The 17074-nt window shown below is 29.7% G+C and overlaps 2 protein-coding genes across 2 annotated transcripts; one reads left to right on the top strand and one right to left on the bottom strand.

Moving 5' to 3' along the window:
• The first annotated feature begins 280 nt into the window (after positions 1-280).
• On the top strand, positions 281-3698 carry LOC112737105 (cytochrome P450 86B1). Its single transcript, XM_025786864.3, has 2 exons — positions 281-1793; positions 3023-3698. Exons 1-2 carry the CDS (start codon positions 411-413, stop codon positions 3422-3424), a joined length of 1785 nt encoding a protein of 594 aa, XP_025642649.1. The 5' UTR covers positions 281-410; the 3' UTR covers positions 3425-3698.
• Positions 3699-3876: 178 nt separating this feature from the next.
• Positions 3877-6207, bottom strand: LOC112737106 (uncharacterized). The gene is made up of 7 exons (XM_025786865.3): positions 5868-6207; positions 5741-5771; positions 5630-5648; positions 5014-5111; positions 4689-4787; positions 4378-4550; positions 3877-4265 (listed from the first exon to the last, which is right to left on the bottom strand). The coding sequence occupies exons 1-7, from the start codon at positions 6030-6032 to the stop codon at positions 4179-4181; spliced, it is 672 nt and encodes a 223-aa protein (XP_025642650.1). The 5' UTR covers positions 6033-6207; the 3' UTR covers positions 3877-4178.
• Between the last annotated feature and the right edge of the window lie 10867 nt (positions 6208-17074).

Below are 17074 nucleotides of genomic sequence, written 5' to 3'. Positions count from 1 at the left end.
AAAGAGGGGGGAACAACTACAACTAGGTAGTTATTGATTAAGGTTCTAATCCTAAAGAAACTTGTGAGATTAGAAGTACATAAAATGTATTCATACTTAGGTAATCCAACACACCCACTTCCCATCCTCCTTAGTCATAATGTGTAATCTCAAATTTAAATAGTCCTTTTTGACACTCAAAATCCCAAATTCAACTTCCTTTCATATTAATATTATATTATACTCCTAAATCCATTTCACTGATTCTTATAACTTGTACCAAACAAGTGAACAGTCCCTCGTACACTGTTCCAGTTCTTAATCCCAATTGGCACACATTTAATTTTCAGCTCACCAAATCAAAACCGTTTGTTCAAAACTAAGCACGCCAAGAAAACACAAATCTCTCTTCTCTCCCCCATATAACATACATGACCACACCCCCACAAATGTTATTACCATTATTCTTCTTCAAACTAACCAACAACAATAAGCACATGCAATTCTTTCACATTCCCTATCATTCCAACACAAAAACCATGACCAAACTCAGCAATCTCAATCTCAATCTTAATCTCACAACCCCCCAACAAGATCTTCCCAATGGAAACAACATCTTCACACTTAGTCTTTTTCTAATGCAACATATCCAAATGTTGGAGATTCTTCTAGCAATCACTGTTTTCATAGTGATTCATTCTCTAAGGCAAAAGAAGCATTATGGCTTACCAATTTGGCCTCTTCTTGGAATGTTACCTTCTTTGTTCTTTGCACTAAGAACTAACCTCTATGAATGGATCACTGATGTGCTTAAACAGCAAAATGGTACATTCAGATTCAAAGGGCCTTGGTTTAGCAGCCTCAACTGCATTGTCACGGCCGATCCGCGAAACCTCGAGCATCTTCTCAAGACAAAGTTTTCTTTGTTCCCCAAAGGGAGATACTTCAGGGACACGGTGAGAGACCTACTTGGAGATGGAATCTTCAACGCCGACGACGAGACTTGGCAGAAGCAGAGGAAAACAGCAAGCATTGAGTTCCATTCAGCAAAATTCAGGAAGTTAACTACTGAATCCTTGTTTGAGCTTGTTCATTCGAGGCTCTTACCGGTCTTAGAATCCGCCATTAAGGAGAATGTTTCCATTGATTTACAAGACATCTTGTTGAGACTAACTTTTGACAATGTTTGTTTGATTGCATTTGGGGTTGATCCCGGTTGCTTGCAGCCGGGGTTACCTAAAATACCATTTGCTAAGGCCTTTGAGGATGCAACAGAAGTAACAGTTCTTCGATTCGTTGTCCCAACATGTGTATGGAAGGCAATGAGGTTCCTCAATTTGGGGATGGAGAGAAAGTTGAAGGAATCTATAAAAGGGGTTGATGAGTTTGCTGAGAATGTTATTAGGACAAGAAAGAAAGAACTGTCTTTGTTCTGTGATGACAAGCAAAGATCAGATTTGTTAACCATTTTCATGGGGCTGAAGGATGAGAATGGTGAAGCCTATTCGGATAAGTTCTTGAGGGATATATGTGTGAACTTCATTCTTGCAGGGAGAGACACTTCTTCTGTGGCTTTAAGCTGGTTTTTCTGGCTGCTTGATCAGAACCCTGAAGTGGAAGAGAAGATAGTAGAAGAGATATGCAGGGTAGTGAAACAGAGAGAAGATATTGATATGAAAATGAATATGAAGAAAGAAGAGTTTTTTGAGGGTTTGACATTTAGGCCTGAAGAGATTAAGAAGATGGATTATTTGCATGCTGCTCTTTCTGAAGCTCTCAGATTGTACCCTTCTGTTCCTGTTGATCACAAAGAGGTAACTCTTTCAATTCAAACATTTTTTTTAGTTTCTTTTTTTCTTTTCATTTTGTCAATTAAATTTTCTTTTTTTTTTACATTTGATTTATTAGCTTTAACTCGAGTTGATGTGAATAAACACTTTAATTTTAGGTGTTTAAATAATGTCTATCTTTCTTAAAAAATTATTAGACACCATTGGAAAATATTTTATGTTTATTCCATAAAATCTTAAAAAAAATATATATATGTTTTAGAAAGTTCTTAATAACTTCTCATATTTCTTTGGACTTCATAAATGAATATTTGCTTCTATTCAAAGGCACCCTCTAGCCAATTGGAAAAGTTATTATTAATTAGAATTTATTAAATTTTCTATAAGTGACATCAATGAATGAGAAGCACTATTTAGTCAACTCTTTTGTTTACCGAACAAACATTCCCAATGGGCTCACTGGAATTAGGCACAGCCTGGTCACCAACAATCATAAAATAAATAATATAATAATACTGTAATACTAATACCTCTTTTAAAATAGAGAAATTTTTTAGATTATCAATTTTTCATGTTTTTTTACCATTATTTTACCATTATAAATATTAAATTATCTTTAACAAAATAAATTTGACTAATTCATATGTACAAATCCTGAAAAATATAAGTGTAAATGATATTGATTCATGTGTGCAAAATCCTTTTAAATATGGGTATGAATTATTCTTGGCTAAATACGGACAAAAACTGATAATATTTATTGATCATGTTGAATTGTTCTTTAAAATAACTATTAATATAGATAAAATATTAGATTAAAAAAAGTGTTCAGTTAACATGTACTTTAAGAATACAGTTAATATTATCAATTAAGAAAGTCTTTTTTAGAGAAGAATGCAAAGTTTAGTTTCCAATGTATTTATTGTGCATTTATTAAGATAAAAAGTTAAAAAATTTCTATTAGTAGTAACCTTAACATGTGCTCTAAAAACACATGATATCTAAACCTTACAAAAATAATGAACCTAATTCATATATACTGATTTCTTAAGTCTGTTGTATACAAAATCAGGCTTCTGAGTTATGACTCAAATTTAACCTGGAATGTTGAAACTTGAATATAGCAAAATCTAGAAAGGTTAAATGATCTCAGTAATAAAATCACACAGTTCAAGGTTTTATTGAATGCCGTTAGAGACTCGAGGGTGAATGAATGCAACTAGTGATATAAATGTTCATTTATTTATTTGCAGGTAGTTGAAGATGACACATTCCCAGATGGAACAGTGCTAAAGAAGGGGACAAAAGTGATCTATGCAATTTATTCAATGGGGAGAATGGAAGCCATTTGGGGAAAAGATTGCAGGGAATTCAAGCCAGAAAGATGGCTAAGAGATAATGCACGCTTCATGAGTGAATCTGCATACAAATTCACTGCCTTTAACGGCGGACCGCGGTTGTGCTTAGGCAAAGACTTTGCTTACTATCAGATGAAATATGCCGCCGCTAGCATCATATTCCGCTACCGTGTTAAGGTGGTTGAGAACCACCCTGTGGTGCCTAAACTTGCATTGACTATGTACATGAAGCATGGAATCAAAGTTAGCCTTCACAAGAGGGATGCTGAAGAAATTTACAAGTACTTGCGAGGTTGATTAAGAATGAAGTTAATTATGGTGTGGTAATGACTGGTCTTTTGTTTAAGGTAATTATTAAGGTGGATTGTAAGTACAAAATGATATTAATGAAGGGGTTGGATATAATCTTAATTAGGAAGCTAAAGCATGAATAATGAATTTCATGTTAATTGGTGAGTATGCAATTGATTTGATTGAATATCTTGGAGTGGGAATTGGATTGCCTTATTTCTAGTACATGTCTTGTGTATATTATTGTTGTCCTAATAAATGAATAATTTGCATTTCTCAACTTTTGGTATTACTTTCTTAATTTTTTTTCTCTTATAGCATAGTGTTAGTGCTATGTCAATAAAGAAGTAAAGAAAAAGAACCTGTAAATATGTCGAAAAATATCTATTAGAAAAATAAATTCCCCTTCTAAAGGGTATCATTAAAACACACTATTAACTAAGAGCAATATTCGAAACTCGAGAATAAAGACAGTACTTTATTGCACCACTTCAATTCCGAATGTACTTTAAGAGGGAGAATGATTACATACTTGAAAGAACAAAACGGCATTGTAACTTGGAATTGTTTAAGAAAGCTGTATCATTAAATTGTTCAAGTAGGGCTTCTCACAGCATAAAGTGTCATTGATATCTATCAGCTCACATAATTCAAGAAAGGATGACCCAACAATATCTGCTCTCCACGTTATGTATATATATTGTATTTGCATTATGCATAGCATCCAAATCAAGGAGATAATCATGCTTGGAACATGCAATTAGCTTACACCATTCCATTCATCATAAAACTCTTTCACAAACTCCTCCATGAACTTATGCCTTCTCTCTGCCCTCCTCTTTCCAGCCTGAAATTTACTTCGCAAAAGATAATATTTTGCAGCATTGAAAAGATGCATGGCATGAAGGTCTAGGTGAGAAATTTAGAAAGTGGCAAAACTCATAATACAGCTACTGTACCTTGGTTTTCATCATATCCTTGAGCTTCAGAAGTTTCTCATGAAAATGGTTAATAGTAGTTTGCTCCTCTTTCTTCATGTATTGTTCCTTGGATAAATCAGTCCGCGGTAAAATTGCAGGGTCATGCAGAACCCTGTTCCTGCTTCCACCAAAGGTGAAGCATCGCGCAATTCCTGACATACAAGGGACACATATGTATCATATCCTAGTTACCATCCCAACTCTAGTATTTAAGGACAATTTTTAAGTGTCCTTCTAACATTGTTCATCTCTTTGAAAAGCTCAATAACATAGCAGATTCAACAGAATACCTATAGCACCAATAGCATCAAGTCGATCTGCATCTTGCACAACTCCGAATTCCGGAAACCATTCAGTACTGCCATTTCCTGTAACCTCATCCTTGAAACCTGGCAGTGGAAAATGCAGTGCCCATAATGCAAATTTTACAACCAATACACATGGAAATGTAACATGATGCAGCACAAGGCTACTATGAAGAATACACAGAAACTTTAGGCTATGTTTGGATAATGGAAGAGAATGCAAAAACATATAATCTGTTTTTTCTGATATTACCCTTAAATCAAATATATTAACTTGAGCCAAAAGGAAGGTGAATGTTGATTAACTAACCCATTCCTTTGATGATCTTCAAAATCTTAGACTTGATAGTCTCCTGAATTCCCTCTTCTTCGAGGAAATTCTCAACAATTTTTTCCTCAGACGGATCCCTATATGATAAGTGTACAAAAAAAATAAGAGTTACACCCCAAATTAGTAACTTTTAGTCGAACACCTTAATCATCAACAAATTTTAATCATTAAACCAGTCCGTAGCCTTTTTGTTTTGTTAGACAAATCAATCCTCTTGTCAAATTTTAGTAAAGTGTTAAACAAATCAGTCTCTATGTTATTTAATAAAAACACAACATACCCTAAAAATTTTTAAAATTCTGATATTAGACACTGATTTGGTGATTAAAATTTATTGAAGACTACAAGAATAAAAATTTCTTAGCAACTGATTTATGGTATTATCTGAAAAAAAGGAAAATATGACAGAATTGAAGCACGGAGAAATACAGAGAAATGGTAATTGGATAAAATTAGCCTAGAAATTATGCAAAACCAGTATATGGATTATTGCGCATTGACTTCAACAATAAAAAAAACAACTGAACAAAAAACAGAGAAAAAGTTCAAATTGCGATACATGTAAGGTAAGAATACAGTTAACGAAATTACGAACCTCAAGTACTTGTAATCAGCTGCAGCAATCAACAAAGAAGTAAATTTGCGAGTAAGCATAGAGTAATTTTGAAAGAGATTAATTTTGATGCAGAGAGACAGTGTAAAAAACCTATATCATGGAGCAGTGCCGCTAACTCCACCTGAAATAAAGTAATTAACGAGAAGAGAAAGCGAATGGTTATGGTGGTGATTAATAAGTGAAAGTAGTAGTTATATGAGAATGAGAGAATGATTACTATTTGGAGAGAATGAGGGTTGGAAGAAAGGCCTTCCTCGGAGGCGAGGGAGAGAGCGAGATCACGAACCCTCCAAACGTGCGACGCATCGTGTGAAGCGTCGTTTCCTTTCATGGCTTTCTCTACGAGAGCCTCTGCCTTTCTCACCGTCTCTCTGCTCGCCATCCTCACTTGGAACCAACGGCACGTCGTTTTGCTACCTCAAAACTCAAAAGCAGAGGAACTGAGAAAATGAGAGAGAGGACGAACCGACACCGTTTTTGTTCTCAACACAGAACTGTTGACTTTGCAACTCCATCCCTTGACCCCAAGACTAGGGGCCGCTGGCTGCTTAGTGCTCACTGTTATCTTCTTTTTCTTATGTTTTTGAAAATAATTTAATTTTTATGTAAGGGTAAAATGGTAAAGTACTAACAAGATAGTAAAATTTATGTTATTGATAAAAATAATTTTTGAAGATAAAGAGAGAGAAACAATTTTTTAAATGATTTTTAAATAGTAAAATATAATAAAAATAATTAATAAATATTATATTCTTATAAATAGTAAAAAAATTGTACTTACTAAATTAATTTATGTATTTTATTCAAATTTTTATGGTCACGTTTGAATAACTATTTAAAAGATACACAGTAAAAATTAGATTCTATAATTTTTTTATTTTTGAAAAAAATTTAATCATTCACAATTTTTTTTTAAATCACTTAGTATAAAATTACTAAACTTTATGGCTAAGAATGTTTTATTTTTACTTAAAAAAATACATCAAAATATAATATCTAAATCTTTTTTAATATATATATATATATTAAATATTTCATATATATTTGTCATTTTTTAAATATTTCATGAATTTATCTATTATTCGTATCTTTTAAAGTTATTTTTATCTATATAAACTTTTAAATATTATTTTAATAGTTTATTTTTTATGTAACATAAAAGAATTTTATACAAGTAATTATTAATTTATTTTCACATGAAAAATATTAATTTTAAATTTTTTATTTAAAAATTATCAAAATTTATGAATCTAATTAAATAATGGTACAAAATTATTTATACAGTTAGTATATCAAAATAAAATAGAGAATATATTAAAAATTGTTATCCATATAAATTTTGACAGTAAAAATTAAAAAGACTCAAATTTTTGAAAAATACTTCATGTATACTCAAAATACATAGGATCATAGTTTTTACTCCATATTAAAATGCTTGTAGAACTAATCCGTATTTTATAATAGTGGACTAGTAAAAATTTAAGATTAAGAGTTGGATATGCATATAATACATCTCTTATCCTGCTGCAATTTTTTTTTGTTTTTCATATTTGTTTTCCAGAAGATTCATAGGACACCCAACTTTCCCATGCATTGAATATTAATCACATATATCAGAATTTTATGTCTATTTTTGAAAAATGTCTCTATCTATCCCTATCGAATCTTATCATATATATTAATTATTTAGTGCCTAATTCAAGAATCATTCCTTCCTGGGTAGCTCATCAAGTTTGACACTATGAATAGGATGATGCATAATACCTCATATATATTGCCACTCATCAGTTTATTCACAACTCTCGACTTTTTTTTTTTCCTCTGCCCAATCAGTTATACACCAGTCACCACCTAACTTTAAAGAGCCATTCTTTTTTCCATTTGTTTATTGGAGTATTTTGTATATTTTTGCACAATAAAGTATAATATTACTTAAATTTTAATTGAGGATAACATATTAATATTTTGTTAGTTAATTGAGTTGATAATAAATTTTACCAGAGTTTAAAATATATTATCCTGATCTTTTTGCTAGCTTTACTGCTGCCTCTTGTTGCAACAAGTATGCACTCTGGAAAGTAACAAGATGCATGATTCAATTATTTTAAAAGGATAAAGTTGAAAATTTTAAAAATGAGTTTATAATTATAAATTTTGTAAGAGACATTTTACACTTCTCAAGTGTTAGTCTCCTAATAAATTTATTAAATTATTTTTGTAACTAAATTCAATTTTTTTTTTCTTTTGTTTGTCTTTCATCTTTTTTCTTTAACTAACATTTTTTTGTTATTATTACTTAAGCTATTAGACTAATTTAATTGAATTTGGTTACCAAAATGATTTGGTTATATAATATTACGGTAATATTTTTTTATGTTGAATCTTACATTTATTATCAAAATCTTAATAAATTATTTAAAAAGATCTAAATTCAGATTGTTATGCCCGAGATTTCACACTGGGTTGAATCACATATAAATAGTTCATTATAAAACGTACATGCTCAAATTAGGATTATATCCCATAAAATATAACAGAATTAGACATAAATCTTCTTAAATCTCTAGTCATTAAAGACTAAATAATAGAGTAGAACTCTTCGGATATCTTTTTCAACTTTAATCCTTATATTTTTTGGACTTCAAACTAACTTGAGCCTGAGAATCTTTGTAAATACACCACCTCATTCGGTTCCAAGGCAACAATTGGTTAATAACTTTTCCTTTCATTTTCTTTTTTAACACGGTGAGTAGTTCTAGACCAGAACACGATGTTATAATTTTTTATATTTAATTTTGGCAATCGATCAATTACATATTATTATTATTATTTTTATTAATATAACATTATGTAATTAGATATACATATTAAAGTATCAAAAATACTAAAAATATATTAAAATCAGTTAGCCAATAATATATTTATACTAATGACTAATTTTATTAATAACTAATTTTAATATGGTAGCCAGAATTTACCTTATTTAGCATTAATTAATTATCACAACAATTAATAAATACTAAATAAGACAAGCTACGGATATTTTTAGCTGATTTTCTTTAGTTATCAAATATTTCCGTCTGTTTTAATATATCCCTACCATAGTATTTACTATTTAAGTATAGGCCATGAATATAGCATAAATAAGCAAATGCTCGTGTCGGGTTAGAGAAAGAATGGAAACATAATAGGGTTTGGGAAAAAAAAAAAGGTTATGGAATGAATGGAGGATAATGACCAAGTCCTAGTCTTCCCTCTAATTCCATGCATACGAAACAAGCAAGAAAAACAAATACTTATATTTAAGTAACGACTTTGAAATTTGATACACATCTCCTGAGTGACACTACTGACCCAACAAATCTTGGCCACAATTATGCTCATTCAGGTGGAATGCACTTTCATGCTTGCTAATTATCTTCCATGGCCAAAACCAAAATCATAACAAACCTGGAATATCCAAAACCCAAAACTAAAAGCTCTCTTTGTCTATGTTTCTTTGGAAGTAGTGCTTCAACATCAGTAGGGTCAACCAACAACATAGGATCTCATGAACAACGTAGCCATAAACAAAAGAGTTGGTTCCCATGGCAGAGGATTGGCAAAACGGTGCCTCTACTTGAAGGCTTAGAGTTTGATGAGAAGAACAAGAAGAAGAAGAAAAAGCACCCCAAACTCAAAGTTTCTTATAACAAAGTTCAATATTCATCATCAAAGTGGAGGTCAAAGTCAAACCTACACAACAAGACTCAACAAGCACACCCTACTCCAACCCCAACCCAGAAGCAACCGCTGATTCCTCACATAGCACCCAATCAACCACCCTCAAATTCACAGGTAACTTCACATATTTGGATAACGTTTTTTACGAAGCTCTTTTATATAAATAAATTTAATATTTGAACTGATGGGACAAAAAAAAAAAAAAAACACTTCTAGTTAAAATGATCTTATCTTATATTTCTATAGTGAGAAATTAATTAAGAACATATCCATCTTCACGTTATTTAACTAATTATTATGAGAATAATATATTTTTATTCATCTAAATTGATGCACTTGTGATCGCTCTGATCAGTGATGATGATAATTTAATTTTTACAAACCTAATAGTTAAAATATGTGATATTTATATTTTGAACTCAAATTTTGGATTCAACGAACTATCAATGTTGGTATTGAACGCGTTTTTGCTGCCAAATGTTAGTATGTAGTTAGATTGATATCAATTTATTTATTAATTTATTCAATTGTTGAGACTGAAATTTGAAAATTGGGAAAAAAAAATCTATGATCTGTTTGATCGATGTTTCAGACATCTCAACCAAACAGAGAAAAGAAAGCCTTAGAGAGCGACACTTGTCAGCAAAGTGGCTCATCTCCCACAATAGCAGCCGCCACTGCCACGTCACATTCAGATCTAGGCCCAGCTTCAAAACGGCACGTGCAGCGCATGGGGACTCAAACGACACCTAAACAACACGGGAAGCATCAAAACGCAAACAGACACTATAGTCCTGTGGTTGGCGCTTGGGCGGTTATTGTGACACTGGTAATATTGTTATTGTGGGGTCGTTTATGTGCCATAGTTTGCACCTCTACGTGGTTGTATTTTGTACACCGTTTTAGATTGGTGCAGGAAAACGACGTCGTCGTAGAGAGTTCAAAGGAGCTGGATTTCGATTCAAATTTGTACAAAAAGAAAGTGGTTTTGGAAGGTCTTCTTGAGAGAAATCACTCTGGTGTGCTGTAATAGTTAATAGTCATAGACTCATTGTCACTGGATTTGGATGTGGGGGCATTGCTGTCGTTGTTTCATGGCGTTGGTGTAAAAAAAAAATAAGAATATGCTGAATTCTATTTATTAATTTGAATGTTTTATGTATATATATTTTTACAGAATTGTTAAGGGTTGTTGAAGGTATTGCACTAAGAAAGACTCCTGCCGTTGCTATGCTAAAGGTAAGATTTTCTTTGAAAGCCGCTCAAGCAATTTCTTTAAAAAAAGAAGAGCAAGCAAGACAAGATAAGGCTCGAAAGCTGCGAAGAAAGTAGAGCAGCTCTAATCGAGCTGTGAAATCGGTGTGGTGAGGTATTGGAAGTGTTCAGCGAATATAGATAAAGACACTAAAAAAGAGCACCGTGCTATACTGCTCCATAAGGTATCCCAAAATCACTAAGACCACCGCCCTACTTAAGAGCTAGACGGTAAGAACTTTTCCAGGCAAAAGGATTGATCGAGAAAGATTTCTTGTTCTTATTAAAAGATCGTGATTGGATCCACATATGTTTGGTAAAAAGAAAAATCTTCTCCTTTGAGAATAATCAAAAAAAGGAATCAATTGGAACATAAAAACGTGACATCTAGGTAAGTCCAACATTAACAAAGATCACTTTTATTAAAAGAACGTGATTACACGCGCTGCTTTTTTTTTTCTCCTTCTTTTCACGCTCATTTACACACGAAACTTCTTCGTTTTTGCCTTTTTCTTCGCGTTCTTCCTCCTCCCTCTTTTTCGCGTTCTTTTTTCGCATTCTTTTTTTTTTTACGTGTTTTTTCATTATTATCGTTCTTTTGTTGTTATTGTTATTGTATTTTTTTTTCTTTTCTTCCTTCTTTCTCTAGTGAAGAAGTAGTAAAAAGTGAAGAGAAAGAATTTTGAATTGTATATAACATAAATGAACTGAAATTATATTCAGAAATGAATTGAAATTATATTTAGAATGAACCAAAAATTAAATTCAGAATGTAAACTCGTTTTAAAACAGGCACAGAATAAATGCACCTTATTTAAATCGAGAATAGATTGAAATTACTTAATGATTGCGACACACAAACTTAATTCGAAAACAAACACACAAACAAAATAGATTCATGAACAAAAACATATCTAAATCCATTAAGTGATTTTGCAGCATTATGTGTTTTTTCTTTATTTGATTAGATGAACAAGACAAGAAAAAAAAAACATAACCATAAGTTTTGAGGAATTTCTTTTTATTTCTTTTTTTTATTTGATTTTTCTTCTATTTTTCTTGGTTTTATTCCTCTCAAAATAGTGAAACAAGAAGAATCATAATAAAATAATTCACTCAAAAATGAACCGAAATTATATTCAAAAATGAACTGAAATTATATTTAGAATGAACTGAAATGAGGAAGAGTTTTGAATTGGAAAGAACAGAAATGAACCCAAATTATATTTAGAATGAATTAAAATCATAAAATAATTTCAGTTCATTCTAAATCAAATTAGTAAATAAACTACAAATTAACTATATCCGTAAATAAAATATTTAAATTATTTATTTAAAAATAAATCCCCTTACCAAATACTACTAATCTATATGGAAAGTGTAATATTATATAATTAGTAAATATTATTATTTTTAACCAATATTTAATCAATAATAATTTATACTCATGTTTTACAAATGTTTTGTATACAAAAAATATATTATACATATTGTTACGTTGGGTAACCGAAGATCAGTGAACTGGACTCGTTTGGTTGGCCCAATTGTCTGAAAGAGGAAGCCTCTAGCTGGGTTTGCGTTGGGAAGCCTCCGTCCGACTTGTGTGTATGAAGAAATGGGGGTGGTACATGCAAAGACACTCCGATGCCTAAGTCAGCAAGGGTGTTAGCAAGTTTTTAGAGTATTGAAACTTAGAGATACCTGAGGAGTGTCAGTGTATTTATAGTGGTGCCGTTGAAGTAGTTCCATCTTTTAAGGAGGATAACCGCCCCTTTATCTTAGGAAAGTTGAGATATGGCCACTGGAAGTGGGTTGAGAGATTTTAGAGGCAATTACTTATTTGAATAAGTATTATTTGCCAACTAACTTTTAGTCTCGACTTCCTTTGAATGAAGTCTGTGTTGAATCTAACCTCTCTGGAGGAGGTCGGTTATGCAGGGAGGCCAAACTATGAATTGGGCCTTTTTATCTTATTTAGACCTGTGCCTTAGTAAAATTTATTAAAATTAATATAATTTATATTTATATTTTTTAAAATTTATACATTATAAATTAATAAAATTTATTTATTAAAAATAATTTAATATTTATACTAATAAAAAATAACAAAAAATTACTAAAAGTTATTAGCTCCAACGAGTTTCTCACATGAAAATGATGTCTATAGTATACTTCTTCTGTTTTATTGTTTATAGAATGAATATATAATCCTTTAGTAGAAAACAAAAACCACATAGTCTCATAAAGGCTTCGGATTGGCAAATGATAGATAATATTACTATTATATCTCTTTTGTCAAAGAATTTTTTCTTTTGTTGGCACCAAAGTTGTTTTATAAATAAAGAATATATTTTCATAAATATGTATAATAAAATAAATATATTTTAATTTATTTTTTAATATTAAAAATAATTGTTAATCATTTGTGAAAAATATTTTTATACTTTCAATACAAAATTTTATTATTATACTTTTAATATATATTTTTAAATATATTTTAGTTAAATATTTTAAAAATTTTCATTAATTGTATTATTATTGAATGATAATCATTATTAAGTATTAACTCAATATTATTTAATTTATTTATATTAATTACATGTACATATAGTTTTAATAAAATTAACTTAAACTGTTTAAAGATTTACAATTATAAAATCAAAGAGATTTAAATACGAAGGAATGATACAAAATTAACCGAATTTGTTATATTTGGCCAATAGTTAGTCAATAATATTTAAAATTATGAGTTAAAAATATATTATTAGATTATTAAACTAAAAAATTTGGATTAATAATTAAAAATGTTATAAAAAATAATAAATTTTACTAGTTCTTGAAATTTTCTCAGTTTGGTAAAACTAAAAGAGTAAATCATCATTTTTATCCACGAATGAAAGATGGATTTTTTTTGATAAAACTACCCGAACTTTGAAAATTTTATTTAAAATTTTTAAACTAACTTCTATTCTAACTTAGGATTCAAATTTTACTTTACAACACCATCACTCTAATTTCAAACACCACTACCATTCAAATACTTTCTCACCACTACTCATCTCAAACTATCACTATTATCGCTGTCCTCGCCACCTCCTTCTCTTTACCACTACCTTTATACTATTTCATCTCCCTCTAATCACTATCAACAAACCTATCCTCTTTTTTTATTTGAGAATAAATCACAAATTTTTTTACTCTCGTCTAAAAACAAATTACAAATTTCTTCTCCAACAGTTCTGTAAATGTTCTGATTTTGGAGCCTACTTAATTTTTCTTAGTCACGAGTCACGACAATAACCATTATCAAAAGCTCATACTGGAAAAAGATAATAAAACTGAAATAGTGACAAAAAAAAAATAAATTGAGGTAGAAGAAAAATAGGAGTGAGACTTGAGGGAATCACAACCACCAGTCTATCATTGCTACTGATGAAAGATCCAAAAGAGAGAAAGACCAAACAGAAGGAGAGGAAAAAAAAAGAGAAGACGCGATTGTAAGGAATAGGGATGGAGACGACGGAGGAAGTCACTATTGTTGCCACTGAAAAAGAGAAGACACTATATAGTAGAAAGGAGAAAACATAAAAAGAGGAGATGTTGCGGAATGAGATAAGCCACCACCATGTCTACTATTTGGGTGGTGTTGTTTTTGTTTCTCTTTGTTTTGGTTTTTCAAGTGGGATTTTAAAAAAAATTTGAACTTTAAAACCTGGAGATAAACAACCACAAAGAATTTTGATGAGTTAAATTTCTGGTAGTGATAATAATTGATTTAGAGAGAAAAAGAGAAATATTGGTTTTAGTGATTTTAGAATTGTCTATACAAAAGTTATTGGTGGTGGTGGTCGTATAGTAATGGCGGCGACAGTAATGATAGTGGCAGCGACGATTGCATAGCAATAGTTAGGGATGAGATTTGGAGAATAACGAATTCAGATGATAGTATCAAACGAATGAAATTTTAAGAGGTGATGGTTGAAGGAGAATGAATTCTCTTAATTTTTTTTTAATAATTGAGGGAGTAAAGTGTGATCATTCACTATTAATTTTATAAGTGAGACAAGAGAAAATATGAGAGAGAAAATATTAAAAGATTAGAGATCACACTTTATTATCTTAATTATTAAAAAAATTGAGAAGATTCATTTTCGTGGTGAAAGAGTTAGAGATGGGTTAAGATAGATCAGGAGGACAATTCAAAAATTGTAAATAATTTTTTAAAATTTTGGTAATTTTGTCAATAAAATTTTATCTTTTATAAATATAAGCGTAAAGTCAATTTTATTTTTGATTGATAAAATTAATAGTTTAGGAAGCGGTTCTCGTATTCCGTTGCACTTAGCGGAACGTGATATTCCATCTATGTTGACCATTTAGATATAATATAAATTATGCGAAAGTTCAATATTTTGGAAGCTTATTTTGAGTGAATATGAAGAGGAGGAGCTTACGGTGGGCTTCAAATCGGCTATGTAGTTGAAAAGTATTGAAACCCATATATTATCTTGTCTAACCATGTGCAATGAAGATTGGTGTCATGGTGTGCTTTCGGCTTTTTGCGTGGTCTTGAGCGTTGGAAATGGGCCTAATAGGTATATTTGTGTAATCATAGAAGAAAATAATTTTTGGTAATCATGAAATGAATAAGAAATGATCCTAATTGAATGAGAAGAATACTATACATGTAATTGGATAATTTGTTTTTTAAAAAATACAACAATGTTTTGACGAAATAAGAGATGAATTGAATTATGCAAAATACAGATAAAATAATATTTTTGATGAGAGAAAAAATTGAATGAGATTATCGTGAAATTGAACTATTTAAATGTATATGAAATTTGTCTTAATTTGTTTATTGTATATTATATGGATGAATTATTTGTGGGGATAAAGTTAAAATTTTTTTAATGTATTATAAAATGAATAATTGAAAATAATATAAAATTCTTTAATATTATGCAATATTTTCGTATTCAGAGCAAATTTAATCGATCATTAATAAGCGAAAAAAATCACTTTGAATAATTTGAATGAAAAATATATCCCTTCAAACTTCAAATTAAAGTACTATGGTTTTCTGTTGGTTATATTAATGAAGGAATTAATAAATTGACAAATTCATATGAAATAATTAGTGTTATACGGTTTTGAAAATTGTATAATTAAAATTGGTTTAATTATTCTATTAGTTTTTATAATTTTATTAAATTTATAATTAAATATTTATATTTTTTAATTTAGTTTTTATAATGTTTTTAATTTTATAATTGGATTATTTTTATGTTAAAAATGTTAAAATTAATAGAATATTTTTATTAAAAAATATGAAATTAAAAATCTGATTAAGTTCTTAACTATGAATACCTTTAATTTACGGATATCTTTATAACAATCTAATTATAAATACTGACTAATTAAACTATTAAAATTTTAAAAAATAGATAATAGAATAAAAGATTTGAGATAATACATACTCTCAATTTATATGAAATTTATGTTTAAAATAAAATTAAAATTTAAAATTTAAATATTTTTAGTCTAATTCAAGGGTGGTAATTTAAACCATAAATTTTGTGAGACTTATAATTTAAAATTAAAAATGTAGTTAATTTTAAATTAAAATAGGGGATATTATTAAATTTTTTTTTGTCAATATTTTCAATTATATTTTGTAATGAAGATATAATAATAAAGAAATATAAATATTTTAAATACAAATTATATTTGTAACAAAACTAAATTTTTAAAGTGAAAATAAATAAATAACATATTTCTGAGAATATTTTCTTTGAAATAATATATGAATACATGGTAGATCACTTAGCCACAAGTCATACACTAACATCTTTTTTAAGCCATTAGGAATTAGAGCTGTTGTAAAATAACTAAATAAATAAGGAAGAAGTAACAAATATAAAATATAAAAATATAATTAGATAACTCAAGTAGTAATATTCACTGGAATTACTATATCAATATAGTAGATATAATTAATATATTTAATAATATTAAAGTATATAAGAGAATAGTACGAAAGAGAAAGAATATTATATGTTATAATGTGTATATATATATAAAGATAGAAAGAAGTATTAAAAGTAAAGAGAGAGAGAATTGCATTTGTTTTTATTACTGTAAAGAGAGAGAAAAGGAAAATATTTGTAATTGTGTGTGTCCAATTCTATTGCCTCGTTCATGCTTTTATAGGCAAACAAATTATTCTTTTCAAATATTATTAATTGTGCTATATGAGAATTTGCTCCTTCCAGCATGGGAAATTAGATTCACCCATAAATGAGCATTCATCCTTATCCTTCCATGTTGTAACACTCCCCCTTGGATGCTCATTTAGGAATATACCTCATTAAAACCTTACTAAAGAAAAACCTAATGGGAAAAAACTTTAGTGAAGAAAAAAGAGTACAATATCCTTTGTGATGG

Source organism: Arachis hypogaea, chromosome 13, assembly GCF_003086295.3.
Source record: "Arachis hypogaea cultivar Tifrunner chromosome 13, arahy.Tifrunner.gnm2.J5K5, whole genome shotgun sequence".
Classification (NCBI taxonomy): domain Eukaryota; kingdom Viridiplantae; phylum Streptophyta; class Magnoliopsida; order Fabales; family Fabaceae; genus Arachis; species Arachis hypogaea.
The sequence above is the reverse complement of the archived record's forward strand: the minus strand, read 5'-3'. Positions and strand labels throughout refer to the sequence as shown.

Excerpts from the sequence above, each read along its gene's own strand:
- LOC112737105 (XM_025786864.3), top strand. The coding sequence starts at position 411 with ATGACCACACCCCCACAAATGTTATTACCATTATTCTTCTTCAAACTA. Across the intron at positions 1,794-3,022 it reads TTCCTGTTGATCACAAAGAG|GTAGTTGAAGATGACACATT; the intron begins GTAACTCTTTCA and ends ATTTATTTGCAG.
- LOC112737106 (XM_025786865.3), bottom strand. The coding sequence starts at position 6,032 with ATGGCGAGCAGAGAGACGGTGAGAAAGGCAGAGGCTCTCGTAGAGAAA. Across the intron at positions 5,772-5,867 it reads ACCCTCATTCTCTCCAAATA|GTGGAGTTAGCGGCACTGCT; the intron begins GTAATCATTCTC and ends ACTTTATTTCAG. Across the intron at positions 4,551-4,688 it reads TGATGCTATTGGTGCTATAG|GAATTGCGCGATGCTTCACC; the intron begins GTATTCTGTTGA and ends CTTGTATGTCAG.